Below are 20102 nucleotides of genomic sequence, written 5' to 3' on the forward strand. Positions count from 1 at the left end.
AGCTGCACACTGAAGTCTTTAATGGTGAAGGGTCATTATGTCTGCAACTGACTCTCAAATGGTTTGTCCAGAAAATGTATAGACATACACACATGGAAAGGAAATGTGGCAAAGTATTAGCTACTGTTGATTCCAGATGAAAGTTATACAGGTGTTCATTATACCATTTGAAAATGCTTCCTAGCCATCCTAAGCCTTAAAGGAAAAAAGGAAAATGTTTAAAATGAAAAGTTGGGGGCAGGAAAAGAATAACAAAACCTTTGGGCTCATGCCTGTAATCCCAGCACTTTGGGAGGCCAAGGAGAGGGGGTTGCTTGAGCTCAGGAGTTTGAGACCAGCCTGGGCAACATGGTGAAACCCCATCTCTACAAAAAATACAAAAATGAGCCAGGTGTGGTGGCACACACCTGTAGTTCTAGCTACTCAGGAGGCTGAGGTGGGAGGATCACTTGAGCCCAGGAGACAGAGGCTGCAGTGAGCCGAGATTGCACCACTGCATTCAGCCTGCGTAACAGAGTGAGACTCAGCCTCAAAACAAAAGAAACATCTTTGTGTCAGAGTTAAGGTTGCTATATAAGTAAAATGCTAGGTTATGGTTCTGGGTACATTCAATCTATATGAAGATCAGAGGCTTCTATTGGACCCAAAGGAATACTAGTCACTTGTGATTATTCCTCTATAGGTTCGAAAGATGTATCAGGCCAACTTATTGGATGCAGTTTTAATCTAAAACTCTATACATTGTACCCCCAACTCACAGACTTCATGTATCCATTGAATACTCTTCTGTTTCCACAGTCTTAATGTGGCCCTAACAAAGTTATCCTTTTAGAGGACTCAGAAAAGGCCCCCCTACAACTTCTGTAATGTAAAATTATGGTAGTTAACATTTATTGATCACTCACTGTGTGCCAGACATTTTTCAGGTAGGGATTCATTTAATCCTCAAAACTCATTCGAGGTAGGTACTATTATAATGACAAGGCCAAGGAACAGAGATTAAGCAATTTGCCCAAATTTACATTATTCACAGAGCTTGGATTTAAGCCTAGTCTGGCTGTGGAATCTGTATTCTTAATGACCATGATATACTGCTTAAGATTAACCTTGATAATTTATTCCAGTTACAGAGATTGTTTTTATTTCTCTGAAACTGCCCCCAAGAAGCCATAACAATAAATTAATCAATTATCTTGGTTATCTCTTTTGCCCAAATTTATATTTTGAAAAAAATTCAAACATGCCAGAAAGATGAAAGAATACTACAGAATCCAGTCAAAGATCAGGCACTGCATGTCATGTCTTCATTTCCTTTAATCTAAAACATGCCTCTACTTTTTTTGATCTTTCATGACACTGGCATTTTTTAAGAGTCAAAGATAGTTGTCTTGTAAGTTGTCCCACAATCCGGATTTCTCTGTTTCCACATGAGATTCAAGTTAAGCATCTTTGGGAAGAATACTGCATAGGTGACGTATCTTTCCTGCCTCGTGACCCCAGGTGGCTCATAATGCTAAGTTTGATCACTTGTTTAAGGTGATCTTCCAGATCTCTCCACTGTAGTTATTTTGCTGGGTGTGGTGGCTCACACTTGTAATCCCAGCACTTTGGAAGGCCGAGATGGGCAAATCGCTTGAGTCCAGTTTTAGACCAGCCTGAACAGCAAGGTGAAACCCTGTCTCTACTAAAAATAACAAAAATAAAAAATTAAAATTAGCTGGGGTGGTGGTGCAAGCCTATAGTCCCATCTACCTGGGGGGCTGAATTTGGAGGGTCACTTGAGCCCAGGGGTGTCGAGGCTGCAGTTAGCTATGATTTTGCCACTGTACTTCAGCCTAGGTGACAAGAGTGAGACCTTGCCTCATAAAAAAATAAAAAATAACTTTTCCCTTTGGTAATTAATAAATCTGTGGGGTGGTACTTTGAGATCAGTGAAGATCCTGTTCTCAAATGTCCTTTCACCCAACTGTCCAATGATAATCTTTGTCTGAATCAATTTTTATTACATTGGTGATTGCAAAGTGACACTTTTTAAAAATCTGTCATTCCTTCTACATTTATTAGCTAGCATTATTTCATTAAAGAACAACTCCCCCTCTTTCAAAATATCATTCTTCATGGATTTTTTATATATTATGTTGCAGCTTATTGTTATTTTTTGAATGCTCAAATTGTCCAGATTTGGCCAATGCAATCTCCGTTATTTTTTTTAACCCCACAATCCAGGTTAAACTGAGCTATTTTTAATGCCCAGAGTAATTTATAATATTTCCCACTCCCAACAGGAATTGAGAAAGGGCCTCCAGAAGTTGGGGGCTTATTCGGACTCTTCTTAGAAGTCTACCTTCTTCCTGTGTACTTTCAGCCCAAAGTGAGACTTTTGAGTCGGGAAGAGATACCTCTGCATTAAACTACTGATCAGTGTCACCCAATTCTAATCCCAACCACCTTTATTCTAGGCGTACCATACTCACTGCCATGCTTACCCTTCGGTTGGGTACCTGTGTCCTCCTTCCCATTGGCCTTCTGGTTCCTACCCAACTGTCCAGTCCACAGGCCTCAGTAACACCTTTTTGCCCAGTCCTGTGGTAGCATTGGCTGCCTCCTTTACCTACTCAAGTAACTGCTTTACCACTAATTTATTGTTTTGTGTTTTCATCTATAGGATCTTACCTAGCCATATGGCCTGCTGCCTCTGCCAATTTAAAAATAGCATTGAGGCTGTCTGCAAGACAGTCAAGCTGCATTGCAACACTGCATGTCTGACTAACAGCGTACATTGTCGTGAGTCCAAATTGCCTGGTGATAAATTGTTACATTATTTTAAGTATTTGTTTTTAAATTTTTATTCTTAATTGATGAAATTTTAAGCTAATAATTGTTTTATTTACTCATTCAGATTTCAACTCCCTCACCTTCTGAACTACTCCGTTGCTGGGAGTCAGGTTCTCAGCTATTATTACAAAATTTAATAATGGAACAGTTCCATATGCATAAAGGACCAAGAGAAAGGAATGGGAAGGCTAGGGAATAACATTAACATCCACACGCTGTGTACTGTGCTCTCTGCTTAGTGCTTTGCCCCCAGTGATAATTTCTTCATATAGTGCAATGTAGTTTATAAGCTGGTTTTATATCCATGAGGTCTCAAGTACTCTCTGCCTTTTAGGACAGATGTAGATCCTGTTTTGTTTTTGTTTTTACAGTTTTATAAGAGTAGAAGTGATGCTGTTTTATTTGAAGCCTGAGAGCTTCTGGTTCCATAACCAGAAATTGCTACCTGGCTCTTCTAATGGAATGGAGGGCTTTTCCATTCTTAGTCCATCCAATCTGAGATTCAGTCCGAGTCTCAAACCTTTCTATTCACAGAACAAATGCTCAAGTGCTTTCAAGAGTTTTTCTGTAGATTAGGTTTATTAGCACCAACTTCATGACTTCTAAAATGTGACTGCTTGAATACAGATATCTACCAGTGACATGGGGTGGATAATTAATAATGCTTGGCTACTTCTATAAAAACAGTGTTGCTTATTTTTCAAAACTTTTTTTTTTTTTTTTTTTTTTTTTTTTTACCAATTATATTCTTCCCTCCTCCCCAAGAGGTGGGCAGAAAAGCATTGTTAATCTCCTTTTACAGATGAGGAAGAACAAGATCAGAGGTGCTAAGTGCTGTAGCCTAGTGCCAGCTCTTCTGTCCCCAATTCTGGGCTCTCCCCAAGCCCATGTTTCTCCTTTCTCGCAATCTTTACTTCTTCCACTGACCTTCAGCACCACCCAAAATACTTTTAGTTCTGGAAAAGAAGCCCAGCTGCACACTGGCACACTTGACCTTCATGCAGTCAGAAGCTTTGGATGATTCCCCATCCAAAATATTAGAGATGAATGAAAGCAAAGTAGGCATCTGACAAAAGTTGCTTTTTCCCTTCTGCATTTAGGACCTTAAGTAATGTTTATCCAGAAACTATCATACCATAGATTCATTGTATATTAACAACATAGGCATACAATCTGGCAAATTAAAAATCTCTTAACCTACACCCTGGATCCCTGCCCAAATTTAAGAAAAGAACTAAGGTGGACACTGTTTTTTTCCATATTGCATCTTCTGTGATGGGGCTATGATACGTGGGAGCGGAGAACAGGGTGGGTAGGTGGAGCACATGCCAGATGAGGATCTATCAGCAATGGGAGGGGGCCTCCACTTTAGCATCTCCACCCTGCTCCTCTCAGAGGACCACATTTCATTGCATTCAGCTGTGATGGTAGCAAGAACATGGGCACACTGAGGATGAGGAGAGCGGGAGCCTTGTGCTCTCTCTGCATATGAGGCAGGACAGCACAGGGTACGGAGCAGTCTGCAGAGAGGCCAGCTCATCAGCTCATCAGGGAAGCACTTGTCTTCCACCTTGGGCTTTGACTGAGCACTGGGCAATTGGCCCCTGGGGATCAACGGAATAATCCTAAGCAGAGTTCCTCTATGTCACACTATGGAATGTTCCAAGTAGGTGGCCATGTTTTCAGAAGATGTCTTTTCCTCCTTTTGTTGTTGCCATTTCATAGGTTTAGGTTTGGGTGTATGTTTCTCCTCTCTGAATGGCACTCGAATGTTTGCTGACCCTTACTCTGTGTGACTGGGGTGTACAGCTATGGACTGAGTATGAAAGATGATCAAAGATCTTTCATGATCAAAGCAGTCTCTTCTTTTCTGACAGCTGAAGAAGCTTCTGTAGGGAATCCAGAAGGAGCGTTCATGAAGGTGTTACAAGCCCGGAAGCAGCACACGAGCACTGAGCTGACTATTGAGTCGGAGGCGCCCTCAGACAGCAGTGGCATCAAGTTGTCAGGCTTTGGGAGTGAGCAGCTAGACACCAATGACGAGACTGATGTTATCAGTGCACTAAGTTACATCTTGCCTTATTTCTCAGCAGGAAATCCAGGTGGGGAATCAATATTGTTACCGTTTGCTAAACTGCTTTTTTCAAATGTGCAAGATGGAGATAGGCTCCTGAGTATTTTGAAAAACAACAGACAGAGCCCCTCACAGTCCAGCCTTCTAGGTAACAAATTTAAAAACCAAACATTTAAAAACAAACTAGAAACTGTGCAACTGCAGGAAAACAGCCCAGCAAAGATTCAAAGTGTAGGCAAAAACCTGCAGAGAGTCAACAGAGTCCTCACGGGCCCAAGAAGCATCCAGAAAAGGCACTTCAAAGAGGGGGGAAAGCACAGCACTAGGAAAGAACAGGATTCCCAGGCATTTGTGGACAATGCTGCCAAAGAAAAAAGGCTTGAGGGTTCAGCCCCAAGGGAGCTGGAACAGCCTCACATAGTGCAGGGGCCTGAGAAGGTAGCAGGAAACACCATCTACACCAAGCCTTCATTTACCCAAGAGCATAAGGCAGCAGTCTCCTCTGTGCTGAAACCCTTCTCCATGGGCGTGCCTTCTGCCTCTAGCCCTGCAAAAGCCCTACCTCAGGTCAGAGACAGATTGAAAGACTTAGCCTACACCATTTTAATTTTAGAAATGGCAATGGCTAGAGTGAAAAACATGAAGGCTGCTAAACCAATCGCACATTCCAGAAAAAAATACCACTTTTATAAAACTCGCTCCTGTGTGGCCCACGGAACACCCAAGGCCAAAAAGATTAGAAAGTTTAGAAAGGGCAGTTATCTCAATAGACTGATGCTCGCAAAGAGGCCGCCGTTCTCTGCAGCGAAGAGCCTCATAAATTCATAGGGGTTTTTTTCATCCTTAGGAGACCTGAGACCTCAAGAAAACACTCTTCTGGAAGTATTTGCTCCTTCAGAACATTTTATAGAAAATACGAATGTAAAAGACACAACTGCAAGAGATGCCTTTGAAGAAAACGTTTTTATGGAAAACACTGTTATGCCAGAAGGCACCATCTCTGAAAACACAAACTACAATCATCCTCCTGAGGCAGATTCCACTGGGACTGCATTCAACTTAGAGCCAACTAAGACAAAATGGGAATACAACAACATGGGCACTGACCTGTCCCCTGAGCCCAAAAGCTTCAATTACCCATTGCTCTCGTTCCCAGGTGATCAGTTTGAAATTCAGCTAACCCAGGAGCTACGGTCCCTCATCCCCAACGAGGATGTGAGAAGGTTCATGTCTCATATTATCCGGACCTTGAAAACGGAATGTTCACAAACGCATGTGCAAGTGACCTGTGCCAAGCTCATGTCGCGAACAGGCCTCCTGATGAAGCTTCTCAGCAAGCAGCAGGAAGCAAAGCCATCAAAGGCAGAGTGGGATACGGACCACCAGAAATCTAATTATATTAATGAGAACATGGAACACAGTGAACAGAAACAGCAGAAGTCAAGTGAGGTGAGGACCACACAGAAACATGAGACCCAGATTTCCCATCATGTAGCATATGCCAGGAAAGTGCCCACATAGGAGAACCTGGGACTCCCAGGCCATAGCTTGTCTTGGCCATGTAACTTAGGCCATGACAGTGATCTCCCACTTTGCTCATGTAGACGGTGAAATAGATTAGGGCACAAGATGAACTGTAGGCCGGGGCTGGTGGCTCACGCCTATAATCCCAGCACTTTGGGAGGCCGAGGTGGGTGGATCACTTGAGGTCAGGAGTTTGAGACCAGCTTGGCCAACATAGTGAAACCGTGTCTTCACAAAAAATACAAAAATTAGCTGCGTGTGGTGACACGTGCCTGTAGTCCCAGCTATTCAGGAGGCTGAGGTGGGAGGATCACCTGAGCCCAGGGAGGTCGAGGTGAACTGTAATCGCACCACTGTACTCCCGCCTGGATGACAGAGTGAGATTTTGTCTCAAAAAAAATAAAAAGAACAAAAGAACCTGTAAGCTACTCAACTGGAATACCGGGGTTTTGAAAAGTTAGCTTCCATTCTCTCTCTGTTTTTTTTTTTTAATTGTTCTTTTTTCTTTTTTAGCTCATAAAAGAAGTTCCAGGATATGGCTATAACAACAAACTCATCTTGGCAATAACTGTGACTGTAATACTAACAATTTTGATTATAATTTTTTGTCTTATTGAGGTAAGGACAATAATTAATTCAGGTTTTCAGAATACAATCCTGTCTTTGTGTGGATTCAGAACCCACAAACTGAAAATCAACATCACTTTCCCACTTGACATTCTTCTTCTGTTGTTTAAGGCTGAGGTATGCTTTGTTCTTTTACTGCAATGTATATTTCAGGATTTTTAAAGGATCCTCGCTTCCAGGAGATCTCTGTGAAATGAAACCAAGTTAATCCCACTAGACTATTTTAAGAAGTTAAGTTGGTATAATAGCAAAATTTCTCCCACCCAAAACTGTGTCAACAATTGGATGTACTACGGAGTCACCCCTTACTCTGCCACTAATTTATTTCCTTGTTGCTTAAATGATGAGAGACATATAATCTCTACCCTCATGGAGTTGTCATCCTGGAGAGGAAGAAGACAGCCAAGAGAGAGAAGTACTGTCTTGTGGACTTATTAGATTCACATAGTATCAGACTTCTCCAGTCTGTAAGGTGTTGTCTAAATAGGTCCAGTTAAAGCACTACAGGGTAGCCATTTTTTAAAAAAATTTTTGGCCACATTTTTAAATTCATAGGGGAGGGGGAATGTCTCATACACCAGCCCTCCTGAGCCTAGGCCCTCTGTGAGATGTGTCACCATTTCTTGGACACCATATGAGACATTCCCCCTCGGATTAGAGATGCTCAACCTGCATCAACATATCTAAAGCCTGCATCTGGCTACTCTGGGGCGAGTCCTGTTTACAGTGCCCATTCCTGGAGATTGCCTCTTTTTGCCTTTTGTTTGATTATGTGATGTATTACTTTTTCCAACAGGCCAGTGCTAGCATACTGGAAGAGTGATTTAATAAGGTAGCAACCTTGATGCTATGCTCCTAATCCAATCTTATTTGCCTCATTTACCACTTTCATTATTGTGGTAGCCCTCCATTCCAGCCAGAGCAGCCCCTCACCATACCCCAGTCACACCATCCCCATTTCTGCTCTTGTCTGTGCCTTTGTCCATCTAAAATTGCCGTATTTCCCTCTGCCTGTGGGAGTCCTGTGAATCTCTCCAAAGCCAACTCAGTTCATCTTTCTGCTTGAAACCTTCCCTGAATAGGCCAGGTGCGGTGGCTCACGCTTGTAATCCCAGCACTTTGGGAGGCCAAGGCGGGTGGATCATGAGGTCAGGAGATCGAGACCATCCTGGCTAACACAGTGAAACCCCATCTCTACTAAAAATACAAAAAATTAGCTGGGTGTGGTGGCAGGTGCGTGTAGTCCCAGCTACTTGTGAGGCTGAGGCAGGAGAATGGTGTGAACCTGGGAGGCAGAGCATGCAGTGAGCCAAGATCGGGCCACTGCACTCCAGCCTGGGGGACAGAGCGAGACTCTGCCTTAAAAAAAAAAAAAAAAAAAAAGAAACTTCCCTGAATATTCCAGCCCTCCTGAGCCTAGTCCCTTTGTGAGATTTGTCCCCATTTCTTGGACACCATATGAGAGATTTCAGAGGCTGAAGTGGGAGGATTGCTTGAGCCTGGGAGATCGAGGATGTAGTGAGCTGTGGTCATACCACTGCACTCTAGCCTGGGCAATAGAGCGAGACCTTGTCTCAAAAACAGCCACCACCAAAAACTATCTTGGGACTTGAATAGGATTACCTTAAATTTATAGATTAATTTGAGAATTGACATCTGTATGACATTCTAGAACATGGTATTTCATGTCATGTATTCATTTCTTGTTAATGTCTTTCAGAAGAGTTTTAGGGTTTCCATCATATAGATCTTACACGACTTTAGTTAAATAACAGATCTTTGTATTTTTGTTCATAAATACTTTAGACATTTGTATTACCATTGTAAATGGGATCTTTCATCCATTTTCTAGTTATTGGTGGTACATCTGAAAGGTATTTGAGGTTTGTGTGCTGCTCTCTTGATTTTGTTTCTAGCCACCGTACTGAATTTTCATATTATTTCCGGTAAAATCTTAGTTGATTGTCTTAGGCTTCTTTGGCTAACATTATTTTATATGCAAATAATGATAGTTTTGTCTCTTCCTTTTCAATACTTACGCTCTTTCCTTCCTTTCCTTTTTTTTTTTTTTTTTCTTTCTCAGGGCCTTGTTGTCACCCAGACTGGAGAGCAATGGTGTGATCTAGCTCACTGTAACCTCAAACTCCTGGGCTTAAGGGATCCTCCTGCCTCAGCTTCCAGAGTGGCTGGGACTACAGGCAGGCAGTGAATTTTAAGACTTTTGTTGTAGAGACAAGATCCTGCTATGTTGCCCAGGCTGGTTTTCCTGCCACTTTAGAGCAGGTTTCCTTTTTTTCATACTTTTAGAGTTTTTTTATTTAGGAATTGTCCATTGAATGTTAGCTAAAACAGTCAATAAAATGCATTAAGTGCCAGCTGCATGCAAGACCCTAAGTTAGATACAGTCAGCCCTCTTCATCAGCAGGTCCACATCTTCAGATTCAACTAGATGAGGCTGAATATTTGAAAAAAGAAACAATAAAAATACAAATAGAAAGTACAGTATAACGACTGTCAGCATTGTACAATATCTATACATTTTATTAGTGATGACTTAAAGTACATGGGGCCAGGCATGGTGGCTAACACTTGTAATCCCAACACTTTGAGAGGCCAACCTGGGCAGCATAGTGAGATCTTGTCTTTACTAAAAATAAAAATAAAAAATTAGCCAGTGTGGTGGTATGCATCTATAGTCCCAGCTACTCAAGAGGCTGAGGTGGGCAGATCACTGGAGCCCAGGAGGTTGAGGCTGCAGTGAGCTGTGATTGTGACATTGCACTCCAGCCTGAGCAACAGAGGGTGATCCTGTCTCTAAGTAAGTAAATAAAGTATATGGGGGATGTGTGTTAGTTATATGCAAATACTGCACCATTATATGTAAGGGATTGAGCATCCACAGATTCTGGTATGGTGTGGGGGCGGTATCCTGGAACCAGTCCCCCTCAAGATAGCAAGGATGACTGAACTGTGGAAGAATCAAAGCACTGTTAAACAGCATACAATTCCTGTCTTCAAAAAAGTTATCTCATCGGGTAGATGAGACTTATAATGAATAAAAGGAATGAATACAGATTTGGAGCTAATGGTCGTTGTGATGGATAATCTTAATTGCGTTTTCTTCCAAAACAGATTCATTCTCATAGAAGGAAGGGCATCAAGGAAAATAAAGAAGGATCCTCAATGACAGACATCTGAGCCCAAGCTAAGCCATCATAACCCTTGTGACGTGCAGATATACATGCCCCACTCCAACTAATCAATCGACCTTGTGGCATTCCTCCCCTGGACAATGAGTCTCATGATCTCCCAACCCTGCACCTTGTGACCCCTTCCCTGCCCACAAGAGATAACCACCTTTAAGTGTAATTTTCCACTACCTACCCAAATCCTATAAAGCTGCCCAACCCCTATCATCTATCTCCCTTTGCTGTCTTTGTGGACTCAGCCCACTTGCACCCAAGTGAAATAAACAGCCTTGTTGCTCTCACAAAGCCTGTTGGTGGACTCTCTTCACATGGATGCATGTAATAGTTGGGAGTTCGAGACCAGCCTGACCAACGTGGTGAAACCCTGTCTCTACTAAAAATACAAAATTAGCTGGGCGTGGTAGCGCAGGCCTATCATCCCAGCTACTTGGGAGGCTGAGGCAGGAGAATTGCTTGAACCCAGGAGGCAGAGGTTGCAGTGAGCCAAGATCACACCATTGCACTCCAGCCTGGGCAACAGAGTGGGATGACCCTGCCTCAAAAACAAACACAAAAGCAAAACAAAAAAATGGTCAGGCGCAGTGGCACTCACGCCTGTAATCCCAGCAGTTTGGGAGGCCAAGGTGGGTGGACTGCTTGAGCTCAGGAGTTTGAGACCAGCCTGGGCAACATAGTGAGACCCCTTCTCTACAAAAACTAGCTGGGTGTGGTGGCATGTGCCTGTAATCCCAGCTACTTGGGGAGCTGAGGTGGGAGGATCGCTTGAGCCCAGTAGGCAGAAGTTGCTGTGAGCTGAGATCACGCCACTGCATTCCAGTCTGGGCAACAGAGCAAAACCTTGTCTCAAAAAAAAAAAAAAAAAAAAAAAAAAGAAATTGGTAATCAAGATATCCTCCACAACCCTCAAATTCTCTGGTCCTGATAATTCCATAGGTAAGTTTCACCAAACTTGGAAGGAATAAAACCTCATGTCTTGTGCGAGTTGTTCCAGAAAATAAAAATAGAAAGTTACCCAAATCATTCTGTGGAGCAGGTATAAACTTGATTCTAAAGTCATATAAAACAGGAAAAGAAAATAAAATTAGGCTCATTTTACTTACCAACAAAGATGGGAAAATTTTCAATAAAATATTAGTAAATCAAATAGAAAAGGACAAAAGTCAGGCCCATCAAAGTAATTTGACATTAGAAAATTAATCAATATAAAAGCAAAACATACAGTTATCTCAGTAAATGCAGAAAAAGCATTTGGCAAAGGTAAACAGCTATTTATGGTTAAAAAAACTATCAGAAAATTAGGAACAGAATACCCTTAACTTGACATCTACTAAAAACCTGCAGAAAGACATTATGGTCAGATGAGAAGTTTCAGACTCATTTTGCTTTGAATTGGGGAAAAAAGGCAAAGATAGCCATTGTCAAAGCTACATTTAATTGTAGTACTGGAAGTCTTTGCCATCATTATAAGGCAATAAAAATAAATTAGAGTTATAAGGTTTATTAGGGAAGCAAAAAATTTATGAATCAGAAAGTTCACCAACATTGCTGTGTAAATGATCACTTAAAAAATTAATAGCCAGGCATGGTGGCTCACGCCTGTAATCCCAGCACTTTGGGAGGCCGAGGTGGGCAGATCACAAGGTCCAGAGATTGAGACCATCCTGGCCAACATGGTGAAACCCCGTCTCTACTAATAAAAATTAGCTGGGCGTGGTGGCACATGCCTGTAGTCCCAGCTACTTGGGAGGCTGAGGCAGGAGAAGCACTTGAACCTGGGAGGCAGAGGTTGCAATGAGCTGAGATTGTGCCACTGCACTCCAGCCTGGGCAACGGAGCAAGACTCCATCTGAAAAAAAAAAACAAAAAATATTAATAGTCAGGGGTCTCTAGAGAAACAATCACTAGGGTGCATTCATTCATTCATAAGGAATAAAAAAGGATTTATTAGAAGGAATTGGCTTATGCGATTATGGAGACTGGCAAATCCAAATCAGCCCAAGTCTGAGTCGATGTCTCAGTTTAAGTCTGAAGTCAGGAAGCTCCCACAGAACGAGGAAGAGCCAATGCCTCATTTCAAAGGCCATCAGGCAGGAGAATTCTCCTACTTGGGGGATGGTCAGCCTTTTGTTCCGATCAGGCCTGCAACTTATTGGATGAGGCCCACCCACAGTATGGAGGACAATCTGCTTGACTCAGTTTACCAATTTAAATGTTATGCTCACCCAAAAACACCCTCACAGAAACACCCAGAATAATGTGTGACCAGATACCTGGGCACCCCATGGCCCAGTCAAGTTGACACATAAATCTAACCAATACAGTGTTCCTCCTCACTAAGGTAAAATATTAAAAACTATCTCCAGTGAATCATGCCTCTCCAGATCCAACCCTTTGCAATGTGCCTTTGCTCTGCTGCCCACCACCATGCCCTCAAACATGTGAATGAAGCCATCTGGAAGCCTCTAAGACAGTCCAGTCACCCCACTGATGTCATATGGAGCACTTTCTGCAGAGAGCTGCCTGAAACTCTGATCCCCCCAGAATCATGAGTAATAACATGGTTGTGGTTTTTTTTTTTTTTGAGATGGAGTCTTGCTCTGTCTGTAGCCCAGGCTGGAGTGTAGTGGCCTAATCTCGGCTCACTGCAACCTTCACTTTTGTTCAAGCGATTCTCTTGCCTCAGCCTCCCGAGCAGCTGGGATTACAGGAGCCCGCCACCGCGACTGGCTCATTTTTTTGTATTTTTAGTAGAGATGGGATTTCACCATGTTGGCCAGGGTGTTCTTGAACTCCTGACCTCAGGTGATCTGCCCGCCTCGGCCTCCCAAAGTGCCGGGATTACAGGTGTGAGCCACTGTGCCTGGCCCGGTTGTGTTTATTCACTGAGTTTAGGGAGTGGTTTATTATGCAGCCATACATAAGTGATGTAACTGATACCACTGATTCAATAAGTAATGAGAAAATGTGAATTAAGATATGACACAATAGCACCAGAAATTATTGTGTATCCTGGAATTAACCTAACACAAATGCACAAAATCTTTATGAGGAAAAATATAAAACTCTTTCAAAGGATGCTTTAAAAGACAGATAAAAGACATGCCTTTTTTTTTTTTTTTTTTTTTTGAGACGGGGTCTCACTGCATCTCCCAAGCTGGAGTACAAGTGGCGCGATCTCTGCTCACTGCAACCTCTGGCCCCAGGCTTAAGAGATCCTCCCACCTCAGGCTCCCAAGTAGCAGGGACCACAGGTGCACACGACCACACCAGGCTAATTTTTTTGTACTTTTGGCAGTGATGGGGTTTTGCCATGTTGCCCAGGCTGGTCTTGAACCTCCTGGGCTCAAGTGATCTGCCCACCTCGGCCTTCCAAAGTGCTGGGATTACGAGTGTGAGCCACTGCACCTGGTGACATGCCATCTTTATACAGTTTTATTGAAGTGTAACTGATCTACAGTTGACAGTACATTTTAAAGTGAACAATTTCAGTTTTGACATATGTATATATCTGTGCAATCACCACTCCTAGAACTACAGAACATATATCCATCATTCCCAAAAGTCTTCTCATGTGCTTTTGTAACCCTTCCCTCTTATCTCTCCCTGAACCCTTGTCCCTGTCCCCAAGCAGCCACTAACCTTTCTGTGTCACTATAGATTTTCATTTCTAGAATTTTATACAAATAGAATGATCCAGCAATCTGTTTGTCTGGCTTCTTTAGCTCAGCACAATTACTTTGAGATTCATCCCTGGGGTTGTGTGTATCGATAATGTATTCCTTTTTATTGCCGAGTAGTGTTATTCCATGGTTTGTATATACCATAATTTATTCATTCACCTGTTGATGCACATTTGGGTTGTCTCCAGTTTTGAACTAATACAAATGAAGCTGCCATGAATATTCATATTCAAGTTTTTACACTGACTTACACTTTCATATCTCTTGGATAAATACTTAGGAGTGGAATGGCTGGGTCTTTCAGGAGGTGTTCCAGAAGAAGGGATTGATAACACAGGAAAGGACAGCTCCATGTGTGTTATTTCCCCTGAAGACCCTCCATTGGGACAAGACATGGAGGTGGAAGACAGTGATGATAGTGATATTGATGATCCTGACCATTTGTAGGCCCAGGCTAATATGTGTGTTTGTGTCTTAGTTTTGGACAAAAAAGTTAAAATTAAAATTAAAAAACTTTTTAATAGAAAAATGCTTATAGAATAATGATATGAAGAAAGAAAATTAATTTTGTGCAGTTTTACAATGTGTGTTTTCCACTGTTATCCCAAAAAAGTCAAAAATTTAAAAATATTTAAAAGTTTATAAAGTTAAAAAGTTACAATAAGCTAAGGTTAATTTATTATTGAAGAAAGAAAAATATTTAAAAAAATAGGCTGGGGACAGTGGGTGGCTCACGCCTGTAATCCCAGGACTTTGGAGGCCGAGGTGGGTGGATCACCTGAGGTCAGGAGTTCCAGACCAGCCTGGCCAACATGGTGAAACCCTGTCTCTACTAAAACTACAAAAATTAGCTGGGCATGGTGGTGGGTGCTTGTAATCCCAGTTACTCGGGAGGCTGAGGCAGGAGAATTGCTTGAATCCAGGACGCAGAAGTTGCAGTGAGCCACTGCACTCTAGCCTGGGTGACAGAGCAAGACTCTGTCTCAAAGGAAAAAAATAATTAGCAACATGCTCATGGATAATATGACCTTAACAATTCTAAGATGTCAATTATCTCCCAAATTCATTGACAAATTTATGTAAGTCCATTCGAAATTCCAACAGGACTTTTTCAAGTAAAATTTGAAATGAAGTATATACATAGAGAAATCTACACCAATAGTAAGTATACAGCACAACAGATTTTTGCAAAATGAATAACTGTATAAACATGACTCAGATTAAAAAACAAAACAAACAAAAAAAAAACAAAAAAAACTAAGGTATTATCTGTACCTCAGGAACCCCCAGCATCCCCAACCCTGGTAACTAGAGCATAGCTTTGCCTGTTTTGTACTTCATATAAATGGAGTGTAGGCCGGCTGCTGTGGCTCATGCCTGTAATCCCAACACTTTGGAAGGCCAAGGTGGAATTCCTGGGCTCAGATCGCTTGAGCCCAGGAATTCGAGGCTAGCCTGGGCAACATGGTGAAACCCCATCTCTACAAAAAAAAAAAAAAAATTAGCTGGGTCTGGTGACACTGTAATCCCAGCTACTCGGGATGCTGAGGCAGGAGAATCGCTTGAACTCAGGAGGTGGAGGTTGCGGTGAACCAAGATAGTGCCATTGCACTCCTGCCTGGGGGACAAGAGCAAAACTCTGTCTCAAAAAAAAAAAAAAAATAGTTAAAATTTCAGACAGGTGAGAATAGTTTCCCTCTTTTTGGTTGTGATCTCTTAGTTTTCATCTCCACAGACAGCAGTTACAGGAGATCTTGCACAGGACAGCTGCCCGTAGCAAAAAATTATCTAGTGCAAAATGTCAACAGTGCTAAGGTTGAGAAACCTTGCTTTACACATATATTAGCAAATATAAGTGTGCATACAGAGGCACACACACCCTTTCATACACAAATGGTAGCTACACTGTGTAGGGAGACCCCCTGAAACTATTGCTATGGAATAAAAGATGAAATGCTCCTGATTATTGTGAATAAAAATTGCATGCAGGATTGTGTAAAGACAATGCCAGGTTGGACTGCCAGAACGAGCCAACAGCGCATGATGTGCTTCCCTCTGCAGAGAGCCTATGAATGGACGTGCAGTCAGGGAGGCTTCACATCACCAGGATTCCTATCCCAGAAAAGCAGATGTTCATAGCTCTGGGAATGGAATGCAACCCTTGTGGAAAGTCTATAAACGGAGGCATGGGGGGGTGCCTGTCCATATGGATAAGATAGGGCTATAAACGCCCTCATCTTGCCGCGGCTCTTCTAGGCCTCTTTAGGGTTAAAGCATACTCTCTTCTGAGAATTTCTGGTCTAACCAGTTGTCTAGCTTCACATCCTGTTTCCATGGATTGTTAGTAACCAGCTTTTGTTGCAATTGTTACTGCTGATTAATATCTTGCTAATCATACATTATGGAAAGACTGTGTTTCTGTTCTAAGGCTCTGTTATAAATTACTGATGCACACACTATATTGTAAATTCTTATCTCTGTATACTGTACTTCTACATACAAATGTTATGTTAAAGAATTCCTTCATCCCCATGTGACCATCCCACCTCATAATCAAATGACCCTAAATCCCTCACTAACCTACCCCCGCCCTCACTAAACTTAATAATAAATGCTGGTATATCCAGTGCATTGTTGGCACCGCGGGACCAGAAGGCGGTGACCCCCCTGGACCCAGCTTTCACTATCTTGTGTGTGTCTATTATTTCTCAACCTGCCGATCTGCCTAGGAGCAGAGAGAGAGCCCCACTGCATTGCGGGCTGCTGGCCAGATCCCGCAATAACACTGCACATATTTCTACATCTCGTCCTTTTTACCTAACCATGGAGATAGTTCTGTATCTGCACAGATAGACTCTTTCAAGCTGCAGAATACTGTATTCTCCTGTACAGATAGATCACTTATTTACTCAGTCCCCTGTTGATAAACATTCAGATTGTTGCCAGCTTCTACAAATAATATTGCTATAATTATTCTTGTTCATAGCTTTGTGTGCAAATGCCCATATGCTATTGTATCTGTCTGATAATTCCTCTAAACAGAATAACCAGGTCAAAGAGTATGCAGCTTTAAAATGTTGACAGACCTCACAAAACTCCTCCAAAGATGACTGATGTATGTTCTTACCATCTATGTAGAGATATGTCTTGCTGACACCTTTATTAACAAAATAGAGCCTTCTGTCTTTAAGTTGACTAAGCTTCAACTAATTATGTATTTGAAACTAACTGTAATATCCAACCATTCAATTTTTCAACAAACATTTATCCTTTGTGTCAGGAACTGGGATGAGAGGAATGAGGGGATACCCTCAAAAGTATCCCCATTAGACTAGAGGCACGGAGACAGGCCAACACATAGTTTGTACCACAGTGTGACAAAGGCTATGAATTAGGTAACATAACATAAAGGATATTTCATGTAGCTTTTGGTTTTCACGGAGGCCCAGGGTGTGTCCAATCTTCTCTTTTTCTTTTTTTTTTTTTGAGATGGAGTTTTGCTCTTGTTGCCCAGGCTGGAGTGCAATGGCATGATCTTGGCTCACTGCAACCTCCGCCTCCTGGGTTCAAGTGATTCTCCTGCCTCAGCCTCCTGAGTAGCTGGGATTACAGGCATGCACCACCACGCCCAACTAATTTTTTTGTATTTTTAGTAGAGATGGGGTTTATCCATGTTGGTCAGGCTGGTCTTGAACTACTGACCTAGGTGATCCGCCCGCTTCAGTCTCCCAAAGTGCTGGGATTACAGGCGTGAGCCACCGTGCCCAGCCTTTTTCTTTCATTCTTTTTTGTTTTGTTTTGTTTTGTTTTTCTGAGACAGAGTCTCGGTCTGTTGCCCAGGCTGGAGTGCAGTGGTGTGATCTCAGCTCACTGCAACCTCAACCTCTTGGACTCAAGCAATCCTCCCACCTCAGCCTCTCAAGTAGCTGGGGCTACAGACGCAACACCAGGCCCAGCTAATTTTGTCTATTGTTTGTATAGGCCAGGTCCCACTATGTTGCCCAGGCTAGTGTTGAACTCCTGGACTCAAGCAATCCTCCTGCCTTGGCCTCCCAAAGTGCTGGGATTATAGGCATGAGCCACCTCACCCAGCCTTAATTTATCAAGAAAAGCCTGGAAATTAGGTTTTTATATCACAGCTTTTTATTTTGAAATACTGGCAAAAAAATTAAATATTATTTCACTTGGCATAATGTCCTCAAGTTTCGTCCATGTTGTAGCATTTTATTTTATTTATCTTTTGAGACTGAGTCTCACTCTGTCACCCAGGCTGGAGTGCAGTGGCATGATCTGCAACATCTGCCTCCAAGCTTCCAGTGATTCTCCTTCCTCAGCCTCCTGAGGAGCTGGGATTACAGGTGCATGCCACCATGCCCGGCTAATTTTTGTATTTTTAGTAGAGATGGGGTTTCACCAGGTTGGCCACGCTGGTCTCGAACTCCTGACTTCAAGTGATCTGCCTCCCTCGGCCTCCCAAAGTGTTGGGATAACAGGCGTGAGCCACCATGCCAGCCATGTTGTAGCATTTAAATGTTGAATAATGTTTCATTATATATATGTACTGCATTTTTGTTAATTCATTAATCTAATGATGGATATTTGGGTTGTTTCTACCTTTTGACTATTGGGAATGATGCAGATATAAATATCGATGTACAAATATCTGAGTCCCAGTTTTCAATTCTTTTAGATATATATATCTAGGAGTGGAATTGCTGAATTATGTTCTAATTCTGTATTTACCTTTAAGATTTTTTAACTTTAAACATTTTACTCTGTATTTAATGGAAAAACATAAGAAAGGAAAAATATCCCAGAGGAAAAATATGCAAATAAATTCTACCTCTGGTTGATACACAGTTATTAACAAAACTAGTGTGAGTTTAGAGAGAATGTTTAGCAAACACAGATAAATGAAAAGAAAAAAATTACCAAAAACCCTGTATCTGCAAAACACCCATTGTTAATAGTGATCTTTATTTTCAGAGAATACAAATATAGATCAAGATTAATAGTAAAAATAGGGCCAGCATTTAGAATGGTATATGTAAAATCATTATTTAAAAACAAACAAGGCCGGGCGCGGTGGCTCACACCTGTAATCCCAGCACTTTGGGAGGCCGAGGTGGGTGGATCACCTGAAGTAAGGAGTTCAAGACCAGCCTGGCCAACATGGTGAAACCCCGACTCTACTAAAAATACAAAAAAAAATTAGCCAGGCTTGGTGGTGGTGGGTGCTTGTAATCCCAGCTACTCAGGAGGCTGAGGAAGGAGAATCGCTTGAACCTGGGAGGTGCAGGTTGCAGGGAGCCAAGATCACGCCATTGCACTACAGCTTGGTCAACAAGAGTGAAACTCTGTCTCAAACAAACAAACTAGGCCAGGCACGGTTGCTCACGCCTGTAATCCCAGCACTTTGGGAGGCCGAGGTGGGAGAATCACTTGAGGCCAGGAGTTCAAGACCAGCCTGGCCAACGTGGTAAAACCCTGTCACTACCAAAAATACAAAAATTAGCCAGGCACGGTGGTGCGCTCCTGTAGTCCCAGCTATTTGGGAGGCTGAGGCAGAAGAATTGCTTGAGGCCGGGAGGCAGAGGTTGCAGCAAGCTGAGATCGTGCCATTGCACTCCAGTGTGGGAGACAGAGTGAGACCCTGTCTCTAAACAAAAAACAAACATCCCCCACCCCACAAAAAACCCCAAAACAAAAAACAACAAACAAACAAAGCCAAGATCTCTCTGAGGTTGTGCCAAGTCCACTGTGCTTTTTCTCATTCATCCTGGCTTCTGAAAGAAAGGAATGCTATTATGACCACTTTACAGTGGGAAAGGTAGTGTTGTAGGGCTTCTACATCATGTGTCAGAGCTGGGATTTGAACCCAGGCCATCCCAGTGCCCACATTTACCTGTAGGCCCAGCAGCCTCACAGATGTCACATCACACACTGTGTTTGCGAAATTTATCTCAACTTTTGTTGTGATGAAAAACTTCCGACAAGTACTTTTCTGCAAAATAATTTTTTAACCACTGCACACCATTCCAGGGATGGGTGTATCAATCTCATACATCTCTATTGATTATGTCTCCATGATTCCATGTTTATACTATTACATCAATGAGGCGAATAGCATTGTCTATATATATTTGCATGCAT

At 42.3% G+C, this 20102-nt stretch overlaps 2 protein-coding genes across 6 annotated transcripts in view; one reads left to right on the plus strand and one right to left on the minus strand.

Moving 5' to 3' along the window:
* Positions 1-10554, plus strand: part of LOC100172499 (leucine rich repeat containing 37B) — a 37076-nt gene extending 26522 nt beyond the window's left edge. For 2 of the 5 annotated variants that reach the window (XM_054535162.2, XM_063717862.1), the window contains 5 exons: positions 2666-2784; positions 4713-4937; positions 5757-6358; positions 6947-7051; positions 10193-10554. In XM_054535162.2, the coding sequence (XP_054391137.2) occupies positions 2666-2784; positions 4713-4937; positions 5757-6358; positions 6947-7051; positions 10193-10258 (1117 nt within the window). In that variant the 3' untranslated portion in view covers positions 10259-10554. 5 annotated transcript variants of the gene reach the window in all.
* The window catches only part of LOC100456550 (neurofibromin-like), a 165441-nt gene continuing 154451 nt past the window's right edge, over positions 9113-20102 (minus strand). The window contains 1 exon segment of the mRNA XM_063718650.1: positions 9113-12115. Within this exon segment, the coding sequence (XP_063574720.1) occupies positions 11960-12115 (156 nt within the window). The 3' untranslated portion in view covers positions 9113-11959.

This window comes from Pongo abelii, chromosome 19 (assembly GCF_028885655.2).
Source record: "Pongo abelii isolate AG06213 chromosome 19, NHGRI_mPonAbe1-v2.0_pri, whole genome shotgun sequence".
Taxonomy (NCBI): domain Eukaryota; kingdom Metazoa; phylum Chordata; class Mammalia; order Primates; family Hominidae; genus Pongo; species Pongo abelii.